This window comes from Carica papaya, chromosome 8, assembly GCF_054855325.1.
Source record: "Carica papaya isolate Zhongbai chromosome 8, ASM5485532v1, whole genome shotgun sequence".
Taxonomy (NCBI): domain Eukaryota; kingdom Viridiplantae; phylum Streptophyta; class Magnoliopsida; order Brassicales; family Caricaceae; genus Carica; species Carica papaya.
The window spans coordinates 38626-62976 of NC_142316.1; the positions used below are offsets into that span (position 1 = coordinate 38626).

At 34.4% G+C, this 24351-nt stretch overlaps 1 protein-coding gene across 4 annotated transcripts; it reads left to right on the top strand.

The window, feature by feature from the left end:
• Positions 1 to 1968: 1968 nt before the first annotated feature.
• Positions 1969 to 24284, top strand: LOC110806328 (3-hydroxyisobutyryl-CoA hydrolase 1-like). 4 transcript variants are annotated; one of them, XM_088209199.1, is made up of 17 exons: positions 1969 to 2247; positions 3450 to 3528; positions 3773 to 4079; positions 5300 to 5375; positions 5576 to 5656; positions 5765 to 5833; positions 6257 to 6320; positions 6506 to 6585; positions 6698 to 6781; positions 6950 to 7034; positions 10580 to 10665; positions 11579 to 11700; positions 17444 to 17504; positions 17623 to 17742; positions 23288 to 23389; positions 23467 to 23508; positions 23594 to 24284. In XM_088209199.1, the coding sequence occupies exons 4-17, from the start codon at positions 5352 to 5354 to the stop codon at positions 23729 to 23731; spliced, it is 1158 nt and encodes a 385-aa protein (XP_088065325.1). In that variant the 5' UTR covers positions 1969 to 2247; positions 3450 to 3528; positions 3773 to 4079; positions 5300 to 5351; the 3' UTR covers positions 23732 to 24284. The 4 variants fall into 4 exon arrangements, with proteins under 4 accessions (XP_088065325.1, XP_088065326.1, XP_088065327.1 ...); XM_088209200.1 differs by lacking the exon at positions 3450 to 3528; XM_088209201.1 differs by having other exon boundaries at positions 1970 to 2247; positions 3450 to 4079; positions 17644 to 17742.
• Positions 24285 to 24351: the final 67 nt, after the last annotated feature.

A 24351-nucleotide genomic window follows, 5' to 3' on the forward strand; every position in this document is an offset into this window, starting at 1 on the left:
ATCAAAACACCTACAAGGAATGACACTCTCCCACTTTGTGGTAATGTTAAGATTGGGACAAATGTCTTTTACTATTGGCTGATGTAAATTAAAACTCTACAAAATAATAAATTTAAAGATTTTAAAGTCCTCGTCGATGCGATACTATTAACGACTATATAAAGCGAGGTCCACTAGTCACATGTTTAAGGAAAATCCACATATTGGAGGGTGTTAGAATTAATCTCGTGGTGTACTGAAATAAATCGTGATTGGCATACTTTATTTTATCCTTGTTATAGTGATGTGTGTGATTATGCTCCACTTATTTATCATTAACTTTGTTACATTATTTACACATCAAAAGGGGATGGGAGTTCATAAGACATTAAAATCAAAAAACAGATTTTCTTAAAAAAAAAAAAAAACCTAAAAAGAAAACTTACAAAGCAATTGTCTTCAATACTCTTGTATTTTAAGTGCTCTTCATCGCTTCGACTCTATGCTAGGATAATTGCAACAAAGTAATTCTTTAAAGTTCAAAAGATCTTCTTTTTTAATAATTTTTTTAATTATTTTCGGTTAACCTTAGATACAACACAATAATTAGTTAAATTTGGTCCGTTAGAAATTATACAATCCATCAAAATATGATTAAAAATTCTTTGATAATCACATTTTTTTCATTAACTTAATCTCCCTTTTTTACTAGAGGTGCTTTTATTTCACATGCATAATATGCTCTATACCAACATTAATTTAAGTAGTTAATCTCATTCATCAAAAACATTAGTTCAGATAAATATGATAATGACTAAATCATATCCAAACAAATTACGCCCAAAAGCAGATATATATATATATATCCAAATAATTAAACTTCACGTAGACCATATACGTGTACTATGTTTAACCTAATCAGTAGCATGTCTTATTGGAACTAAATTAAACAAATTTAATAAGACAACATACCTTAAAAGCTTCCATTGATCATTTGAAGGATAGTAGAAAAATAAATTTTACAAGTTTTCTTTCTCAGTTTTAACACGACTAAGAAAAACTCTCTCTCTATTTCATGCTCTCACTGTTTTGCTGACACTAAACTCTTTTACATAATTTTAATTCTCCGAAAATTCACTTATAGCTCTCCAATAAAAAACATAAGACATGTTGGATATATTTTGCTTTTCACAATAAATTATCTTAGCCCTATGATCTCTTAACATTGTGATTCATCTCTAGTGACTTCATTTAAACTATGATCACTTCAAGAAGATATTCTAGTTCATGAATATATGATACAATCAATTATACGATACAAAACACATTAAATAAGTGTCATTAACGTACACAAAAAGAATGTCATGTCCCAGTTTTCTAATTTCTACCTAGTTCTTTTTCTCTATCAATGTAACCTAAACTCTCGTAACATTCAATTATAACGCCGTAACATGAGTGTTACATACGTCATAGTGTTACATATTCGTGAGAAAAATATATGAATATGTAATGTTAACTATGATAGACACAAATATAACACTAAATCGACAATAAATTAAAATTAAAAATAATTAATAACCTAGTGAGATTATAATAAATAGAATTAAGATAGGCAAATAAATACATTAATAATTTGAGTGTTAAAAAGTACATAAAAAATCCTAAAAAAGAGTAGATAGATATTTGATATTAAACTCTTATGATTGCAATTCCCAATTTCTCTATGCATGAATTTTCTGTTTAGAGTTTAAAAAAATAAAAGAAATAATTTATGAGCTTAACAGCTTGTAAGTAACAAAAACTTCATATTCAATTGTTATCATGTAGTGAAAACAATACATATAGATTTACAAATTGAGGTACAAGAAATAAATTTTTTATGCCCTCTTGTGAAAACACTTCCTGCATGAAGTTTTTTTTTTGAAAAAAATCTTATCAACACAAACATATATATATATATATATATATATATCACTCAAAAAATCTGACATTTCCTCCTGGATGGTCCTGGGGAAAGAGTCTGCTCACTAATGGTGAACAGGCTCGAAGATATCTGACTGATTATCCTAGTTGTGAGGTCTGTGATCTCGGTATTTGTAGACCTAAATCATGTATTAAGAGATTACCACCAAATCTTCTCCATTAGACCCCCCCCCCCGGCTTTCCATCATAGCTTTCTTGTTCGAGGTATTTATAAGCGAAATACAAACGCCCACCATATCCACCCTAGCTTCTTTCTTTGCTATCGGCTTCTCGACATGCAACTAGGTAATTTTCCTTCCACTTGCTCTTCTTCATTTCATATAAATTTCAGAAATCATAGAACTTGTTGGCTGCTTGGTTTCAAATTGTTTCCTTACCCGTCAGTACAGTTGGACTTAAACTTCAGGAAATTGAAGTGAAAGTTGTTCCACTTCATGATCTGGTAATTGTTTTGTCGTAGGTTGTGAGGCCAGAGTAGTTGTGCTAGTATGGAACGTGTGGTATTTGTCTAAGTTTAATTAAAAATTTTGTTTGATAGAAGTTCTTTTGGTTCAAGCTTGAAATCCATCAAAAAAATAGGTAGAAATAGATCCCAAATGACTTTTTCAATCTATCATCAAAACAAGTAGATGCAAATGCCAGTGGCTGAACAAAAACTTGAAGGTATCAAATTAGAGTTGTGAAGTTTCTGTTATTTATCTTTTATATTGGTTAATGACACTTGCTAATTTTTCTTTGTGCTTTCACTTACATCTGGTTTTCTTGGATTTGTTTCTGCGTTTGGATGAGTATTCATATCTTGGGTATTATATATGTTACCAATTCTCAAATTTGTTCACTAAAAATGATTTGATTGAGGTCATTTCCCCTATTTTCTTATGTTTTATTGGGGAAAAGGGAAGTGATGCAAAGAAAAAAAAAAAAGGAACTTGATTACAGAGCCTTAGTTTTTGGATTAGTTACTTATACACACATATATGTTTTCTGAGAAGGCCAATATGAAATACAACTTCCCTTTGCATGGGTAGACCTGTCAAACATAATTCAGAGAAATACATTTCCTTAAACAGGGTAACAAGTGCTGCCCTGTTTCAGCTGTCCTAGATAGATCCTGCTCCTTGATATTAGGACTTACAGTCGGTTTGATTATTAACTGAAAATTTACTTGTAATAAATCAAATTAGTTACAACCTAAAAGATTAATGAATTTGGGTTTTTATTTATTTACTAACTAATTCATGTAATTTTCAAGAAGCTAATGGAAAAATACAAGAGCTAATATTTACAGAGGCAACTACTGTTATTTCTTTTTTATTTTTTTAAATAATAATTTAAATGTAAATTTATTTTTTAATTAAATTTAATATATATTTTATTTTTTTAATATTATGTAATTAGTACGAATTAATGTTTGGAGGAGATTTGATGAATGAAAATTCAAGTAAATGAAAATTCAAATTTTCTTCGGTTTGAATCACTCTTAACAGGTGTCAAGAGAGGTTGCTGGTGCAGAGAGGCGTGAGAGAGCTTCTTTCTGTCTTGTGTGGTTCGACTCGGAGAGAGAGGGTGAGTGTGGCCGTGCCGGAACCGTATGGATTAACGTACTAACCAAACGTACTTAATCGAATTGGGGAACATAACTGGTTGAGATGAACCGGTCTTCCCCAATCAATTTGGTTTGAATCGAATTTTTCAGTCTGATTTGGTTCTACATAACCCTAATATCTATAAGTAGGGGAAGAGATCGAGAGCATACTTTCAAATTAGAGTTTCCAAAATACTCTATCTGAAAACATTTTTCTTTCCTCAGTAGAAAGAAGCAACTCATCGGTGGATTGGGAGAGGCCGAGTGGAGACGGGTAGGTTCCCATTGCTTCTTCATCAGAGGAGGATCCCAGAAATTTTCGGCTGTCTCAGCTGCCCGTCTCTGCTTTTTTTCCGTCGCCAACGTCGCTGTTCCTCTACCTCCGTTGTGTGCTACTGTTCTCTATCGCGTACTCATAGTCCAGAAACGTCACCGTGCAAACAACCTTGCTAGATAGTGCCCGGTGCAACTTGTCTCGGGTCAGCTTCCTTGTCAATTCACTTCTTCGGTAGTTTCCGCAAGCTTCCCTCCGGTAACTTCTCATTTATCCCTGTTCTATTGCTGAATATCTGTGTGAAGATATTACATTGATTTAGATTTCGTAATTAGTTCCATTGCATTAGTGAAGTTGTTATATTATTTTATGATTTAACTAATTGAAATTTAGCTCAGATATTTGTTTTTGAACAGTCTGTTTTTTGAGTTTTCTTGGAGTTGATTTAAACGTTGTAATTGGGAGGAGTTTAAATACCCAGGTTCAGTGTTCTGTTTGGTACATTGCCAAGTTTATGGAATACATTCTGGTTTCAGAGTTGGTTTTTTACGGGTGAAAGGTTGATTATTTGATTGTTGTAGTGGTTTAATCTTGTTGTCTCTTTTAGTGACTTTGTGAAATCGCTCTTAGTCTTTTACGGAAAGAATGAATTTTAGTTTTGTCAATGGATGAAAGATCTTAACTTCTTCAAACATGGATATCTTTTTCTTTCTCTACGGATAAAGAGGGGTGTAACAATATGAAATTTGATTTTGCATCACGGAAGGCATGGGATTGGGTGTGAATATAATGATACAATCATGTCTTATTCTCGGCAAGACTTGTTTTTCAAAGATAGAAATTCTGATTAGTTCTCATGATTGAAGGATAACACGTGTTCATCATAAGTTAAAACCTCGAACCACCATGAACAAAAGCTTAATAGAGAAACCAGAGTCAAGAGTAAAGTTTTATATAATTTTGGTAATTGAAAAAAATAAAATATTTATATCATTAATTATATTTATGTTTCTCAAATTACAATTAATCACTATTTTTTAATAAATTTGACCTTACTACAAGCTATGTTTTTATATGTTTTTTGACTGAAAGTAGAAAATAAAGAACAAAAGAAATTTATCGGAAACCTATTCCACAAAGGAGATGGAAAAGTGAACTTTCAATAACAACTTTCTATTACAATAGTCTTTTTCTCATTATCAAACTATATCTTCAATTCATTTAAATCTCTAAAAAGTAGTAATTTAACCATTTTAGAAAAAAAAAACAGATAATTTTCAAGAATAAATGTTAAATGTTTTGTACTATACCACCATCATTTTAAATGTAATTTTAAAAAGTAAATGTAATTTACAATATTTATTTTTTAATTATGACAATTATTCGCAAATAATCATACTACCTGTACACGAGCTGCTATCTAGTTCGAGATAATTTGTCTCTTTTATTTGTCAGTAATGTGGATCTTTTGCCAACAGGTCTAATAGTGCGCTAATCTCATAATCTCTTAAAGCTTGGGAACCATCAGAAATGTCTAACTCTCTTGAGCCTGAGGTGCTTCTCTTATTCCTTCTTGCTATTTTTCTCTGTGTTTGCAATTCTCATGAAAATAGTTTTTTTCCCCCCTAACAGCAAGTTTGTTCTGGTATATCAGATATTACTGAAATCTTTGCATTACTTTCTCCCTTTTACTACTTAGGTTGCCTGCCTCAAAATCAATCCTCTTTGCTTCAATTAACATATCAATTGAACAGGTTCTAGCGGAAGAGAGTTCCTATGTCAGGATGTTGACGTTAAACAGGCCCAAGCAGTTGAATGCACTTTCTTTTCAGATGGTACCTAAACACAAAGAAATTTTCCATCTTTTCTTTCCTTTTTTGGAAATATTTAGCCTGTTACTCTATTTTTGATTTTTTAAATTCTAAGAGATAAAAATGCTTCAGATTTCTGAGTTATTGGAATGCTTTCAAAGTTATGAGGAGGATTCTAACGTCAAGCTCATAATTTTAAAGGTATATCTGTTAGTTAGGTTATTTTGGCTTTAAGCAGGTTTTCTTAATTACCTGTGAATATTAGGTTCCGTTTGGTATATGGAAATACTTTTTGGTGTTCTTTGTTTTTGGCTGAATTCATATGTATTTCGTTTATAAAAGCATACAAGTCTTTTGACAATAAAAGAAGCACTTGTGAAAATGACAATGAAATTAGAAAAATTTTAGAAGTTAATTTTTAGTATTTTCAAGTGAAGTATTTTTTCCCCTTAGTTTCTACTCAAATATGAAATTCTTATATGTTTTAAACACATTAACTTAGAAAATGAAAACTACATAACTTTTTCATGTAGCAAACGGAACCTTATTTTCCTTTTTCTTTGAAACTTGAGCTGATTTTTCTATCTTTGAAACTTGTATGCCATTTGTTTCTCTTTTCTATAGGGTAAAGGACGAGCATTTTGTGCTGGTGGTGACGTTGCAGCTGTTGTTCGAGATATTAGACAAGGTATATCTTTCTTTTCCTGCATAATGGAATACCACAGGATGCTGTTCAAAAACATCCAATGCACTTTCTTGAACTTTTCATTTCCTTTCTGTTTTGCCATTGTGGAACCAGTCAGCACTCTGCTTCTGTCGGGTACTGTCTTTTGCAAGCACTAACAATTTCTTGGTGTGATTGGTATGCATTAGGCAATTGGAGACTGGGGGCCAGGTTTTTTGCAAAAGAATTTACATTAAATTACATTATGGCAACTTACAGAAAACCACAGGTCATCACCATTTCCAATATGTGAAGCTTTATTTCGTTTGTTCTGAGTTTCATAATAATCAGCTAGGCTTATTGGTTTGATCTTACTCTTGTTGCGCAAATGGTAACTGAAGGTTTCAATTCTAAAAGGCATTGTTATGGGAGGTGGGGCTGGTGTCTCAGTACATGGTAGATTCCGTGTCGCAACTGAAAATACGGTATTTGTTTCACTTCTATCAGGAAATGAAGTTATATGCAATTCAGTTGTTCTTATTAGAAAATAGGAGGTGATGAAAATACTATTAACACATGCTGGAAATTAAGTCTTATTTTTATTTTTATTTTCTTTAACTTTTTTACTTTTTCGTAATTATGGACGTTCTTAGGTTTTTGCGATGCCTGAAACAGCTTTGGGACTCTTCCCAGATGTAGGGGCCTCTTACTTCTTGTCAAGGCTTCCTGGATTCTTTGGTAACTACAATATACTCCTTATCTAAAAAAAGTACATCATCCTCCTGATTCTGTGACATAGGCATTTAACTAGTATTTGCATTGCGTATTTCAGAAAAAAAAAAAGTATTTGCATTGTGGGGTGACTCGAAGTAAGGTAGGAAATACCATTTGGTGGCTTGGGACATGATTAAAAAACCACTGAATCAGGATGGGATGGGTTTGAAATCTGTTGTTGAGACAAATCAAGCTCTATAAATGAGGTAGATGTGGCGCTTTATGAAAGAAAGGGGCAGTTTATGAAGGAGAATTATTGACGCGAAGTTTGGTATGGTGGATAGAGGGTGGTATTCCAGAATGTCAGTTAGACCTCGTGTGAAAGGATTGTGGAAGAGGATTTGCACAGGAAGAGAAAGTCCCAAGAGTGTATTAAGTGGAGAATTGGAAATGGAGAGAGAATTAATTTCTGGTTGGATAGTTGGATTGATGGAGGGGCTTTGAGGCTTAGGCTTTCACGAATTTTTGCTATTGTGCGTTATGAGAATATTTCTGTTAAAGAGGCTTTCCATGAAGGCCAGTGTCAAAGGGGGTGGCATGTGGAGGTCATGAATGAGAAATGAATGAATATAGATCACCTTTGAGTTTACTGACTTTGGTTTTGCTCATGAATGCTCCCAAGGATAGCTTTCTTCACTTGGGAAGTTGTTCGCGGGTGCATTGACTATTGATAAGTTTATGAGAAGAGGGAAGACCTTGGTTAACTAGTATTGCCTATGTAAGAGAGCAGAGAAGATGTGCGGCCATATTCTGCTTCAATGCCCCATCACTTACAATTTATGGTCTATGGCTTTTGGAATCCTGGGGTATAAGTCGGTTATGACTGGCTCTTTTAAGGAGGAGGTGTGGGCTTGGAAAGATATTACAAGGTAGGGAAAAACAGTTGGGCTTTATTCCATCATGTGGAAGGAAAGGAGTAGGAGAATCTTTGAGGGGGTGGAGGAGGGGTTTGATAAAATTAGAGAGAGATGGTTCCAAAACCTTGTTGTTTTGGTTATGACCCAACTGGTGTATTCCATGGAGAATCTAGGGAACTAAGTGATATGCTAACTGATTTGTAAAATTTTTATACTTGCATATAGAAGTTATTGGTTTGGGTTGCTCAAATAGCCACTTGTCAAGCCAGAAGCAATTATGTACAAATGATGCTTACATGGAAAATATTATACTTTAAAGTAGTATTCTTTTGTATTTCAACGGATTTGCTTTGTACAACATTTTCTTTGTTGGGAAGAATTAAGACTTATTTGTTGATTATGTTTTTCAGTTTGGTAAAATAGGATGCCATGCGCACAAAAACTTGAGGTATGGTACTAGTGATCTTGTAAATGTAAATGCTTAGTTGCTTAGTGTTAAAACTTGAGAATCACATGTAATCACTGGGAGCCGTGTAAGAATGATGGAGCGATGTGAGATCGACGGAGGACGAAGGACAGTGAGAACGATGGAGTTGTGTGAGAGGAAAAAAAACAGAGGATGAAAGGTGGTTTGGGTGGTGAAAGTTGGTCACAGCAGGAACACATAAACTTGAGGATCTCAAAGGAGGTTTTGGATGCTTGTTTTGGCGGTTGGCCAGTTGCACTGTCTAGATGGGGATGGTAGAAATGGTGCACCATAATACAAGGTTTTTGACTAGAGAGAGCAAGTCGTTTGATGTGGTTTGTGAGGGGAAGAATATGGACTGGCTTCTGAATAGGTGAGAATGGGAGAGGATTCTGAGTCTTCATATTGTTGGGGGAGGAGGAGGTTTTTAACTAGAGAGAGCAAGTCGTTTGATGTGGTTTGTGAGGGGAAGAATATGGACTGGCTTCAGAATAAGTGAGAATGGGAGAGTCTTCATATTGTTGGGGGAGGAGCAGGTAGAGTGGTTTGTGGGAGCATTACAATATTTCTATTGGACTGGAGGAGGAAAAGTTTGGGGATAAAACAAAGTGGGTAGAAATTGCAAGTTATGGGCAATGCTTGGCAGGAATCAAAGAGGGAGATTTCTGGTTTTATCAAAGGAAAATGGGAAGGGTGAAAATAATTTTTATATCAGAGAGGATGCAAGCAGGAGGCTGGTGGATAATGATGAGGACGGTCTTTGAACTGGCTGGCCAAACATTTAAAAGTCGAGAACGGAGAAGGAGAGTTTCAGAAGCCTTACTCATGGCTTCTGGTATGAGAAAAGAGAAGAGAGAAAGAATAGAGAAAGAACAGAAGAAAAGAGAGAATTGAGGTAAGTTTTCTGATCTTTATCCGATGATTACATTTGTAGGATGGTTCCTGTATGCGTCAGCTTGTTAAAGTCTTCAATAAAGTCTTTTTGCAAGGCGCCCCCAAATCTTCTACAGAGTTTTTCTACGAAAAAATTCCAGTCAAGCTCTTCAAGTTTTGCCAACTATCCATGGTACCAAATGTTCGCTATGTCACCTAGGAAGAGTGACGCCATTTGCACTTTTTGTTTCTCCAATATTCTGTGCACCAAAAAATATTTATCGCATCTCTGAATTCAAGAGTGGAGATTAATACCCTCACAAAATGGAATTTCCATCTTGGGCAGGCAGGGCAGCTGACCGGAGGGGTCGGAACAGGGTTGAACAGATTCACTTATTTCAACCCCTGAACTGGTTAAACCAGTTTTAGGGTTCTCTTTTACTTCGGAACCATGTTTTTCTCTTTCTTCTTCTCCGTGCGCGACCGAACCTCATTTTCTTCCTGCTTCTTCTTCCTGTGTGACCGAACCCCATTTTCTTCCTTCTTCTCTGTGCGAGGGGAGTTGGCAGGGCCCCTTGCTACCTGATCTGGATGGCTGCGGTCTGGGTTGCTGAGCTTGCTATCTTTGGTTGCGGCGCGCCACTGCATAGTGACTCCACCAGAGACTCAAATTGCTTTTGTGATTTTTTTAGGGCTTATTAACTTCAGTCACGAGATTGGAGAGGAAACGGGAGAGGACATTCGTGGAGGCAGGCAGAGCAGCACCCAGATAGATAACAGAACAAGATCCTAAAAACAAGAATTATTATCTCCTTGTCATCATCTATTCTATTTTCATTGATAGTATTGGCTTTTATATAGATATTAGCTAGAATTGATAAAGAAAAATAAAAGTAATAAAAGAGAAATCAAAAGTTTCTACCATTTAACATTCACCTAATAGCTAAATTTTTAATGAACTTAGGATCTACTTTAATAGGCTAAATAAATTGGATATAGTAAATAATAGTAATTATTGAAAACTTTTTTTTAATAGGAATTTATTCCAAATTAAGATCTTGTTTTGTTGCCTCGTTACAATCCTGCCATATAAATGCAAGTGCAAGGTCTCTCCAAGTGCATACTAATTTCATTGTCATTTATCTGTCTCTTATGATCTTATTAAGGTATGTGTATATTATGTTCACTAGCCTTCATGGTTCATTTTTGCTTCTGCAATTTTCTCCTGTTATTTTTAATTGCTGTAGTAAATTCTTGAAATCTTGTGTTTGGACACCCTTTTACATCCTTTCTATTCTTGCTTTGTATGGCAGGTGAATATGTTGGCCTTACAGGGACAAGGTTGGATGGTGCGGAAATGGTTGCATGCGGTCTTGCAACTCACTTTGTCCCCTCATCAGTATGCTTACCCTTCTATCATTATCATCTAAATTTTGGATACTTCATTTTAAATTAAGTTTGGAAAAGAAAAAAGGGGCTAGATTGTGTAAGAAGAAAAAATATTTAATGCTGATTCCATTATCATTAATGTGGGTTGCGTAGAAAGAGAGAAATTCAAGAGTTTTTGGGGGGATAGAAAATGACTTTAACAGCATGAAGGATAGATGATTTCATTATTTTGGTTCTTTATTTTTGGGATATACAGGACCTAAAGGATTGGGAGATGGTTTTAGATCATTTGATTGAGCTGTAATTGTCGTATTTTGGGCGGTACCCTCTTAATACCTTTGGAATGAATTCTCTTTTTTATTTAAAAAAAAAAGTTTGGAAAAGAAAAAAGGGAAATCTCATTGCCCTGTTACAAATAATGTTATGGATATCATAACTTACAGTATCACTATTTTGGCATGGTAGGAGAGGATCCTTCTTGAGGTTTTGTTTGACTATTGATTGGTGTTTGCTTATGGTGGTGATCTTCAGCCCAATAAATAGGAAGTTCAGATTACACCATGAGGATTTGAAACTAATTTGCCTAACATGTGGATTTTAAGCAAACATTATGGGATTTTGTTTGACTATTTCACCTGTGCTGATTATGGGATAGATGATCAAACAAATGACTAGGAAATTAGAACTAAGTTAGGAGAATTTGAAACTCAGTTTGGTTAAGATGTGGATTTACTTTTCAACTCTAGAAAATTAATTTCCACCTTTCTTATCTTTGACGCTATTTTTTGATCTTTTACTTTATTTATTGTTTCTGCATAAAGAGTGCTTATAAGTCCTCATTATCTATTCGCTCTATGATTCATATTTCATATGTGACTGCTTTTAGTTGTTTTCTTGGTCATGTTCCCTTATTTGGTTAACAGAGATTGCCTTTGTTAGAAGCAGCACTGTACAAGGTTGATTCAAGTGATCCACCTACCATTTCGGCAATCATTTGCAAATACTCTCAGGAACCCAGTTTGAAAGAGCAGAGTGCTTATCACAGGTTAGTTCTCAGTTAGTTTTTAGTTCTTCTGCTTGTTTGTTAATTGTAGGTGGTGGCTGAAATTGTAAGAGTCTTTAATTTGCAAACTTAGAAGTTTTCACTTCTAAAACCCTGGGATTGGAATCTAGTAGAGGGACAACTAAGCACAAAATCAATCAAGAAGCTGGAAGTTTTTGTACTATACTTGTCTCCTTCTCTCCTTGTGATGATAGTTAGGTCTCATAGGAGAGAATCCATAATCTCTTTGAGATTTGTATTGGTTTGGTGAGAGCAATTCATATGGTCTTTTTCATACTTTGAGTAAATACATATATATTGAGACTGAGAAAACTATTCTCCGATACCTTAGATTGGCCTTCTGATAGTTTCCTAATAAAATACTAACCATTCCAAATTGCCTAATCTAATCCACGACCTAGTCTCTTTATAAACAAGAGATACATTGAACTTAATAATAGGATTCAAATAAAGAGAATTATTCTGCCATAGAAGTTTTGTACTTCATGCCGTGAGTCCTACACTTACCTTATAAGTGAACCAGCTAAGTCTATTAGTTTCAGCTACAACATGGCTGCTTACCTTGTAGAATGGTTGTACATGTGGGAGAGATTGTGTAGGACTCAATCTCCCTTTATCTGTTTTAAAAACAATAAATATACTCAACACTTTCAGAGAGGCCCTCCAATGGACCAAAAACTCTTGATTATCACTGGCAGTTGAGAATTCGGGATGGCCGGTGGAACAAGAAAAGTTCACCTTGTGCATCAGGGAGCAGGATTGCTTGGGCTGATTTCGAACCATGACTTCTAGGGCAGGAGATATGAAAGGCTAGGTGAATGTGATAATCTAATGGAAGTGTTGGTTTGTAACTGTCCAACTCTAGCTTCAACGGGAAATGGTCTAGAATATTGTGGAATAAATCCTTTAAATTGTGTTGGCTCAAGGGAAGTTGCCTATGGATGAATATGAAGAACGCTTGCAAGTTTTATTTTGCTTTTTTTAACTCAATAGTTTGGCATCTCATAATAATGTTTTTGTTAAGTTCTTGGAAGGTTCTTGCTCAGTATAAGGTAAACGTTTTTGTTTTGATTATAGTTTTCGCTATGTTGAGTGCTAATGATTTGCTCAAGCTTGTAAATTGAATCACGCTTTGTTCCTGTGGACATGTATGATGTGTTATAGATAGGGGTGAACATTATCGGGTCCGGAACAAAAAACCAGGCTGGACCGGCAAGTTCGGCCCAAACAATAATGTTTTGTCTGGTTTAAAAATTTTTGGAGCATTTCGGTCCGTCCGAATTCGGTCTAGTCCGGTTTAGACGGATCAATATTTTTTTAATACTGAAAATTAAACGTATAAGTATATAATAATATGTGTAATATATACATTATGTAAATAAAATATTAAAGTATTAAATGCATAAATAATTTATATTTCTTTAACATTTAAAATTAAAATATTAATATAAAAATAATATATTTAAAAAATTAAATTTTTTGAGCACATCTTGGTCCACTTTGGTCCAAGACTGGACTGAACAAATTTTCGGTTCGATCGGGTCTAGACTGAAGGTAGATTGGTCCAGTCTTTGGTTCAAAAAATATTTTTTTATTCAGTTTTACTCTGGACCAATTAATAACTTTTTAATATTAAAATTAAAAATATAAGTATATTAATAATATATGTGTAATACATACAATATGTAAATAAAATATTAAAGTATTAAATGTATAGATAATATATATTTCTTTGACATTTAAAATTAAAGTATTAATATATAAATAATATATTTAAAAAATTAAATTTTTGGAGCACATCTTGGTCCGCTTCCGGACGGAACAAAAAATTTTCGGTCCGATCCGGTCTGGACTGAAGGTAGATTGGTCCAGTCTTTGGTCCTGAAATTAATTTTTTATTCTGTTTCAGTCCAGACCGATTAATATCTTTTTAGTATTAATATTAAAAGTACAAGTATATAAATAATATATATTTGTAAATAAAATAATAAAGTATTAAATGTATAAATAAGATATGCTTTTTTAACATTTAAAATTAAATATTAATATATAAACAATATGTTTAAAAAATTAAATCTTTTGAGCACATCTTGGTCCACTTCGGTCCAAGCTAAAATTTTTTTCGGTCTGATCCGGTATGGACTGAAGGTAGATTGGTCTAGTCTTTTGTTCAGAAAATATTCTTTTTTATTCTGTTTCAGTCTGGTCCGATCCGATCTGGTTCCGGACTAATTCTCCCCTCTAGTTATAGAGCTGTGGAGACTCATAATCATCTCTTGCATGCATTGTGAATTAGCCTGGATAAGATACTCTATGCATATGAAGAAGTGCTATGAACTCGTTTGGGCATGCTTTGTTGGGTTAGCTAATACTATGAAGTCCTTAGGGTAGCACCGAAGTAAAAATTCTCGAGCTATGTTGTAAAAATGGCTAAAAGATTTATGGAAGTTACAAATATTGTAGGGCCTATTGATTTAGGCTATTGTGGAATTAGTTTATGAAGAGAAGTAGAAGAAAGTAGAATGCTCACCTTGAGAGCCAAGTTGGACTGTAGCCCAGTTAATATGTAATTTCATATGTTTTTCCTAGATATTCGGTATTTCATTTGTCAGTGACATTTTTCAATCAATATCAGTTGCTAATGAAGCACCAACCAAAAAAAAGTCTCTAAAAGACCATTCCTCTTAAAGGAAATGTGGTTAAGAGACTTTATTAGTTGTCTCGTTGTGAAATATGCACACAATTTGCTAAATTTTCGTAAGGAAGTTTGAAATTTGTTAATTCAAACTCATGGATAAATTTTCTTCAACTAGAAGGAGAATGATGTAGAATAGACTAGCAGTAGATTTCTTAAATAAATTAGAATTTTAATTATATTACATGTCAACCTATTATATTAAATTAGATTTTTTTTTTTTTAATTTTTTGAAAGAACCTATTATACTATTTTGGAATCTATTCTTATATTATTTTGGAGAATTATTATAGTTTTAATAATTTAAAATTTTTTATTCTTATTACTACTTTTCCTATTTGTTTTTAATATTTTTTATTTGTATTAGGATTAGTATTTCTAATTTTATTGGTTTACTATTTCTTAGTTTGTTTTATTTGGGAAAGTTTACTTATTGTAAATAACTTTCTAATTTTATTTATTTGGAAGACTCAAGCTATTCAATAATACATTTATGAGAGTTTCTCAATTTTTTGACTATGTAATGCAGTCAAATCCTTAAATATGATGTTTAAAACTTTTTAAATGTGATGTTTAAGAAATCCTAAATGTAATGTCTAGGTTTTTAATCCACAAATCCCTAATTGGAGGAATCAACCCTATTCTTCCTATATTAGAAAGATAGAAAATGGTGGTGGTTCATGACTTTGTATAGGCCAATAAAGGACCTTTTTGATTCTTTTTTTTTTTGTCTAGGAGGGGACTTTAATCCTGTCGGTTTCCCTAAGAAAAATTAGGGGGACATAGAATGATAGCATTAGTAAGATGATTATTCAAAATTGTGGACTTAGAATAGAAATCTTCCATTGTCTAACACAAAATTCACATGATCAATGAACAAGCAAGACATAATGTCATCATGTTTAGTCCGGTTTCTGATATCTACGCATGTCAAATTTCAATTTATCCTCAAATACCTATGCAAAATGTGTTGTCGAGTGGGGGAGTCCGGCTACCATTTGTTATTACATTGTGACATTGCACGGAAACTATGATAGTTGTTTGGGTTTGGTTTTATTTGGGTTTCTCCACCCACAGTGGAGTGCTTTTTGAACTCATGGATACACAGGGAGTGGATTTGCAAGGAGGCCAAATCCTTGTTGAGAGGGGCAATTCTTGCAAGTTTATGGCTTTAAATGAATAGTCATCCCCTAGTTAGGAACTATGGGACGGGATGACATTCTTGGCCATTCTATAGATGGAGGCTCATGGACGATTTTCAAGCGCTGCTCTCTTTGTGCATAGGGGGTTGGGAGGCAATAGTTTTGTTATGACTTGGGGTTAGGATCTATATTTCTTTATCTTGATCTTTATGTTTTATTCTCTTTCATGTATCTTTATCTTCCATTAAACAATTTGAAGAAGATATTTTATTCTCTTTCATGTGTCTTTATCATTATCTTCAATTAAAGAGTACTTTGAGTAATCTACCTATTTACTATATGTCTATGATGACCATTTCGAGAGGGGTGGTCAAGAAATTGGAAGCCATCGAGAGTCAATTCCCGTGGGGGACATGAGTAACAACAGTAAGTACCATTTGGTGACTTGGAGTGAGCTTAAGAAACCATTTCACCTCAGTGGTTTGGGCCTACTTTGCAGGTAAGTGGTTGTAGAGATTCATCAAGGAGGAAGATGCAATGTGGATAAGAAGAACTATAGCAGTTAAATATGGTAGAGATGACAGTCCGTGTTTTACAAAAGTGAGTTTGAGACCTCATGGAAAGAGTTCATGGAAAAAAATCAGCTCAGGGAGGGATAATTTTCAGGAGAATTTCAGGTGGAAGATTGGTGGGGAGATAGAGTCAGATTATGAGAAGATTGCTGGATGGAAGGTGGTACTTTTAGATCTCAATTCCCCTCGATTTATGCTATTGCTCAGTAGAAAAAGTGATGCTATTTTGGAAAACAATAATGGGACGAAAGCTCACTTTTGTAAAACCTCAATGATTGGGAAATCAATGTGTGAGGAGTTACTTGGTATCATTTCTCTCTATGATTTGAATGGCAGTGCTGACACTCCTCAGTGGAGCCTTTATAGCAATCGGATAATTCACAGTAAAATCTTTCTACAAGAAATAGTTTAAGTATGAAGATAATAGTTGCATTTTCACTTACCGGCAGATGTGGAAGCCTATAATCCTTCCCTGAGTTTTGTTTTTTACTTCGGAAGTTAGCAGGGAATATTTTCTAATTATTGACAATTTGAGGAAAAGGAGGAACAATTTTAGTCAATGTGTGTTATTTTTGCAGTAGGGCAAAGGAGACCTATAATCATCTTTTACTTTGGTACTCTGTAACTTATAAGTTATGGATTATGGTCTAACGTTCTGTTTGGTATTAGTTGGGTCTTGACAGGTCTGATGAGAGATGAAATTTGGGCTTGGAGGGGCATTTGCTGGTCGTAGGAAGCATGTGGATGTTATCTCTCTACCCGTATTTTAGGTGGTTTAGGAGAGGAACAAGAGAGTTTTTGATGGGGTTGAAAATGTTGATAGTTTTGATATCCTTAACTATAGATAGTTCCAGACCCTTGGTTTTTTTGTTACGGGGTTATCTTCTTTGTTCTATGGAGGAATTAATGAACCTTGTGTATAATTTGATTGACATGTAAATTTTTCTACATGGGCGGCACCCCATTGGTGCATATAATAGTATACTTCACACTTTTATTTAAAAAATAAATAAATAATATTTTCTCTATTAAAAATATTGTGCACTTGAATTATCTCTCTCTCTCTCTCTCTCTCTCTCTCTCTTTAAATAGTTTGTTGGTTCATTAATATATGCTTTAGAAACCTAGAAATGAATTTATTCCTCTGGAGGTAGTAACTCAGGGTGGCAAATGTAGGGATGCAACTTCTCTTTTGATTACGTGAAAATTTTTTAATCATTCTATTCCTTTGAATGAAGGTTCTTCATCTCTTCTCTTTATCCTTTTCTTGATATTTGCTTTTACTGGTGTCTGTACTTGTAATGGTCCTTTTACAGGTTGGACATTATTGGGAGATGCTTCTGTCACAGGACAGTTGAAGAAATTTTATCAGCCCTTGTAAGTTGATTTATTTCTGGCTCCTATGTCTTGAGTATGTGCAAGCATACATATGTTGAATATTGTAGTCTTAGCACTCTGCCCATTGGGGTGACAGCTTAACAGGTAGATCGACCAGAATTTTGGTGTTATTATGCAGGAGAAAGAGGTTAGAGATAGAAAAGATGATTGGGCTGCTTCCACAGCTGAGATATTGAAAAAGGCTTCTCCAACAAGTCTCAAGATTTCTCTTAGATCAGTAAGACTGCTTTTTTGAATCTAATAACATTATGGCTTTGGTTGCAACAAATCTAAAAAAATATTTTAGAATTTTTTCAGGAATCCACACTTGATTTAATTAGAAGATGGTGATAATTCTTCCTAAAATGAGAAATTTACGTCATTTTCCATCACAGTGCAGTTTATCAACATAATCACTTATTTGAATTAGTACTAAACACTTTTTGGTAACCGGTAAAGTCGTTTTGTCAAATCAGGCCACCTTAAAAGGGTGAGTGTGCAGTTTAACTTTGAGTTTGAGTCTTAAGATGGTAAGCTTATATTGTAAGTTCATAGGACTACTGTTATCAATAACTAGTTTGCATGATCGCTCTCCACATTTATGAAAGTTATGAAAATACTAGTTCGCTTCGATTCATCATCTTCTATCCGAGGCAACACACGTCTTACAATGTTAGCATTGTGTGCAATAACCTCAAAACTATCATCTTCTTCATCACTTGAGTACTTTACGAGGTGGATTTTTTGGTCCTCTTATTCTAGTGGGACATGGCATTCTTGTCCTGAAGTTTGGGCATAGTGAGGGCAACAAGAGGCAATATGTCCTCATTGTTGACAGTTATGATATTATATGGATGACCCACAAGTTTCAATGAGAGAGCCCCTAGAACGAGGAGCAACATAATTGGGGATAGGAGTCCATTGATAAATAATTGATAAACCAATTGCCTCTTATAGTAGGTTGGTAAGTACTTTTCTTTAAGCTTCTGTTTCATACCATGCCACACTCACGATTAAGTTGGATAACTTGCCACAGCTTTCTAGTTGACTCACTCAATTTATTTTGACAAATCAGGCTCTTTCTATATTAGTCATTGTTACGGACACATGTATAGAGTTTAAATAAGAAGTTGAAGTTCAATTAAATATGTAATTCTTATTAGTATTTAATTTCTAAATAATAAACAAAAAATTTTAATTAGTATTAGATTTTTAAATTACATATGATTTTCCATTAATATTGCATTCATAAATAGTATAATATTTTGCAATATTTTAGTAAAGTATTTTTAATTAGATTTTAGATTCTGAATTAAATTAAAATTACTAAGTAAGAATTGTAACCTTTATAGAAAAGAGTATGCTTGCTATTAATAAAAATAAATCAGAATATTGTCTTAAACTATGAGATTTGAACTCTCTCTGACAAGGTCCAAGTTAGCAGCAGAATAGTAAGTCACTTAAGAAAATGCAATAAGGAGAAAAAGCAGATTTTGAAACAAGAAATTCTAGAGAACCACCTAGTGAGAAGATTCTGGTTTCGGGAACATGAGAATCATCTAATACTGCTCAAAATAGTCTTCCATGCTAACTGGCCAATCTAGGAAGACATCAGGATCTAGTTTATCATCGTAGCTAGCAACATCTACCTTGACTTGCTTAATAATGTTGGAAAGAGTCTCAGCTTTATATCTAGATTATCTATCATTGTTTTTCCTCCTAAAATCATGATGAGATTGCCTTGATTGGTAAGAATGTCTAGACTAATCCCAAGATTATTGATTTCATCGTCATTAGGGACTGATTCATACAGAAGATGGTCATTGCAAGGGTCTTTTTCAAACTATGAGGGTTCACTCATTTGTTTAGTCTCATGGGAAGAGAAATTAGCATGCATAGAAAAATGTTCTTGCATCTTGCGTGATTTAAGAGAGAATTCAAGATTTTGATCAATTGTGAATTTGCGTTTTTTAAATACTTAACTAAATTTATTGCTTAATTCCATCACAACTAATTATGAGGTCTCAGTATGATTAGATTCTTTTGCAATAATGTAACTATTTTTTTGAAAAAAGAAGTGTAAATAATATATTGCTATAGGCATCAAGGGAGTGCCACTATAGTGTAAATATGATAAAAATCAAAAGGTAGTTTGAAGAGGCAATAGTGACAAAGAGAAAGTTACTGTCAGGATACTAAGGGTAAAAATGAAAAAAACATATGTAGAAAAGCAAAAGAATCACTCCCAGAAATTTGGGTTAGGATTTAACCACATTAAACCCTAAATCAGAAAAGATCTCACAATCAGAAGAGGTCCTGAGACATCATTGCTGCATTGAATCTGGCCAATTCCGCCCACTTCGCCAATCATCTTTGTCACGAAATCTATAAATAATGTATTCTTTTATGCATTTGTATTATTGAAAATCAATAATAAAAATTATCTTCAATCTTCTTCTCCTCTGTCGGCTCTCCTTTCTTTCTTTTCTTCTTCTTTCCTATTTCTTCTTCCTTCACATCAGACCCAATGTCGAAGGGATTTGACAAGTTGGTAACAGAGTAAGAACTGGCCGAATCCTTCTCCGGAGTCGCAACCTGCACTCGGTCGAAAGGAAAGGTCGCGATGGTGGCTGAACTAGAGAATTGTGAAACATCCAAACGCACTGTGAAGGACATTGATCATAAATTTACCTCATGTATGGAAGAGGTAGATGAAATGAGGAAGGAATTCAGCCAACAGTTGAATGCCATCGTGGATTGGATATGCGGGCAGAAGGCAAAAGTTGTTAGTGGATGTGCAAGAGGTGGGAAATCTGCTTCCCTTCCCGAGCGGCACAAACAGGTCCAAATCCTGGACCCCAGCTAATAAACGGTTGAAGTCGCCTACTGGATCATGCAAGGAAGGGGTTTGCTTCCCCTCCCGAACGATACGCGCTATCCAGGGTTTTCACCCTTATGTAGGTTCGGTTCACTGGACCAAATCGGACAAGAAGAGGAGATGGAGTGGATTGGCTCGACTTGACCCGACCCAGTTTGAACCAGCCCAAATCGACCCGACCCGGTTTGACTCGAATTGGTCCAGTCGAACCGGGCCAATGAACCCTATGAATTGCACTGGCTCCACCCAACTTTTTTCACCTCCCAAGGTGGAAATTCAGCTTTTCGAAGGAATAATCCCCGTGAATGGGTTTGAAGATGTGAAAAAATTTTCATCAACCACAACACTCGTAGCGAGCATAAGGTAGAAATTGCATCATTATATTTGAGAGAAGTGGCCGATATATGGTACTATGGGTGGCAAATCAAATTTGATGTTATAGATGAGAGTATTTTGTAGAAAAATTTTACTGTAGATTTGGGGAACCATCACGAAAGGATTTTATAGAGGAGTTCACCAAATTATCTCAAACAGTTACTGTTCTAGATTATCAAGAACAATTTGAACACTTATGCTATCTCATGATTGCAGGTAACCTCATGCTCTCAGAGAGATTCTTTATATCCAGTTTCATCAATGAACTCAAGCCAGAACTCCAATCGATGATAAGGCTACTTTAGCTGTGCACACTTAATGAAGCCCTTGAACAAGTCTTGCTTCAGGAACAATCTGTTATGGAAAATTTTCAAAGTTCATATTTCACTGGCAAGGTTGTCAAATCTTTGGAAGGATCTAAAACGAGAAATTATGACCAACCGATCCAAGCCGCGGGAAAGGATACAGAACATAGAAGAACAACAGTTGCTTGCTGCAAGTGTGAAGACCAGTACTTCCCAGGACATTGTTACGCAAACAAAACAATAATGACCATGGAGAAAATTGTTACGGAAGGGACTCTCAGAGAAAAGATTCAATAACTCAACCTTGATGACAAGGTTGATGTTCAAGGAGAGCGTATTGTCATAATATTAAGGGTAAAAAGGAAAAAACACATGTAGAAGGGCAAAAGAGTCACTCCGAAAAATTAGGGTAGGGTTTGACCACATTAAACCCTAAATCAGAGGAGATCCCGCCATCCGAAGAGGTCCTGAGACCGTCGTTGCCGCATCAAATCTGGCCAATCCCGCCCACTTCGCCGATCATCTCTGTCACGACATCAATAAATACTGTATTCTTCTTTGCATTTGTGTGATCGAAGATCAATAATAAGAATTATCTTCAATCTTCTCCTCTATTGACTCTCCTTTCTGTCTTTTCGTCTTCTTTCTTATTTCTTCTTCCTTCAGATCAGACCTAATGTCGAAGGGATCCGACAATTACTAAGAAAGCTACAATGCTTAAAGTAATAATGCTATAAGCTGCTTAAGAATGTATGATAAGAATCAAGAATTTCTTTTTTGGGTTAAAAGATAAGGGAAGGCTAAGAAAAGTAGTATAATGTGGGGTTAGGCTGTATGATGACTTTTCTTTTAAAGATAAAGGTACAACAATGATAGTGACAACCAAGGGTCTTGTATGTTAAAGGAATAAATTAGTCTAGTCAATTTGAAATATTAATCTTGGTTTTGGTGGCAAAGTAGCACCAAGAAGACCTTCAAGTGGAGAGTGCTGCAATTTCATATGACGATGAGGGCTGAAATTTGGTGGAGAAATTGATAGGAGCTCTCTGTATACAATGGAATCCACAGCATCGACCACCTCCGTGTGTTCAGAGGTTGCATAGGGATGATGCTGTGACGTTGCTCTCCTGTTTTTGCTGACGGTTAATTTAGGAATTAGGGGTTTTTCTCTTTCAAAACAAGGTTGTATTGAGAAATAGAAAATGCAATTTATTGATTTTAGTCTTTGATACCAACTGATATAAAACAAAAAGAGTTTGAGAATAAAACTTAGAGAAAATTTATTGAAAATCAAGATTTAGAGATCTCATATTTCAAATAATCAAAACAATGTCTCAATATTGAATAATAATCATGAATAGTCTGTTTAATAACTAAGTTGTAGTATCTTATTTATAGGAACCAAAATATAACTAAAATAGGAAATCTAGAAATAACAGCAAACACAAAAATAAGCAAGTAGAAAGAACTAAGAAAAAAATTTAAAATTTCTCATTTTCATTTATTGTAAAACTTTATGAAACTTTTATATATACTAGAAAGGGAAATTAGTTCTATTCCTTTTAGTGTAAAACTTCATAAACGTTTATTTTTCTTTGTTCGTTCTACATCATATTACATATGGGAAGGAGATGCTTAACATATAGCAATAATAGGTCTACTAGAGCTATGAACTTCCCTCTGTCATTGGTTAACTTGTTATAAAGCTTTGGCTATCACTCTCCACTACCATCTTTGTTAAATCATGCCATTATTCTCCAAGTTAGTACTCTTGTTCGATAATAACTCTAATGTTATAAATCTCGTTAGGCCAACTTCTTATAAATCGGTGAGATAGGTAACGAAGTCATCTGATATCTGTCATCTCAAAGTTTGAGTTAAGATAAAGTCAACTATCATTGTCTTCTGTTTTCTTTCGAAAGCATAAGAAAAATTAAAAAAAAAAAAAAGGAAAAGCGAGGAAGACTTGAAGATGTAAGTAACTTCAGGGAAATAAGGGAAATTATGGAGAATAACACAAATTTGGAGAATAATGTTTTAAGGACATGTGTTAACAACGTGTTAATAACATTAATGTTCGATCTTTACCGAAGGTCCTATTTGGAAGATGCATAAAGTAAAGATGGAATTGTTTCAACCAAAAATATATTGCTAACTGAAACAATCCAAAAATACAAGATATATATATATATATATCTTTTCATAACTTCCCCATAAAATTTCAGATTAGAGAAGGAAGGCTCCAAGGTGTTGGTCAATGCCTTGTTCGGGAGTATAGAATGGTTTGTCATGTTATGCGAGGAAAACTTAGCAAGGATTTCATTGAGGTATGTTGCTATCCAAATATATGTTATTCTAGTATCTTCTATCTTTTTGTTTTTTGTAACATGCCTTTCTGATGCAGGGCTGCAGAGCTATTCTGGTGGATAAGGATAAGAACCCAAAGGTGGTTGAACTTCCTGGTTATCTTTTGAAGTATCTTTCAAGATATGGCTAAACACTAACCTTTTCTGTTGTCTTTCCGTTTCAAGTGGGAGCCTTCTAAGCTGGAGCTTGTCAGTGACACCTTTGTTGATCAATATTTCTCTAGGGTAAATGAAGGTGGCTGGGAAGATCTTAAACTTCCTGCTAGGTTCAACTTGCCTGCCATTGCACTTGCAAAGCTCTAGATACGATGAAATAAGAATCTGTTCAACAGAAGTTGAAACACTTGGGCGTATGCAATTTAGACTGAGAGCTTGCTTGAGAAACAGTAGTCCGAGAATTACGATACCTAATTTCTGGCCAACTGGTTGTATATTCACGATGGGATATTTGTTACAATAAATTTGCTATGAAGTGTTGTCTCTCTGGGGACATCTGGTGAAGCTGGAACCATGCAAAGAAAATTAAAATGATTTTTGCATGAGGATGACACTCATCGAAAAAGAAGGGTGTCAGGGACTCGAATTAAGAATTAGAGGAGAGAAGAAGGAAACAGCTGAATGGCAGAAAGCAAGAATAAGCATATGAAGTTCCAGCTGATTAAAGGACATTTTAGAATTATGAATAAACATTGTGATTAGTTGTAGAGTTTTCTTATTATTTTTTTGTTTTTTGTTATGATAGTAATCGAACTCTCCGAAAGTGAATTATTATAAATATTAGAAGGAAGGAGGTAAGAATTGCATATCGTTACCAAAAGAACTTGAATTAAAATAAGCAATTCCTCTTTTCTCTTAATCTTCTTTACTCTTTCTTATATCTAGATTTTAATTTTATCATTTTCTAAATTCTTTTCTTACTCACA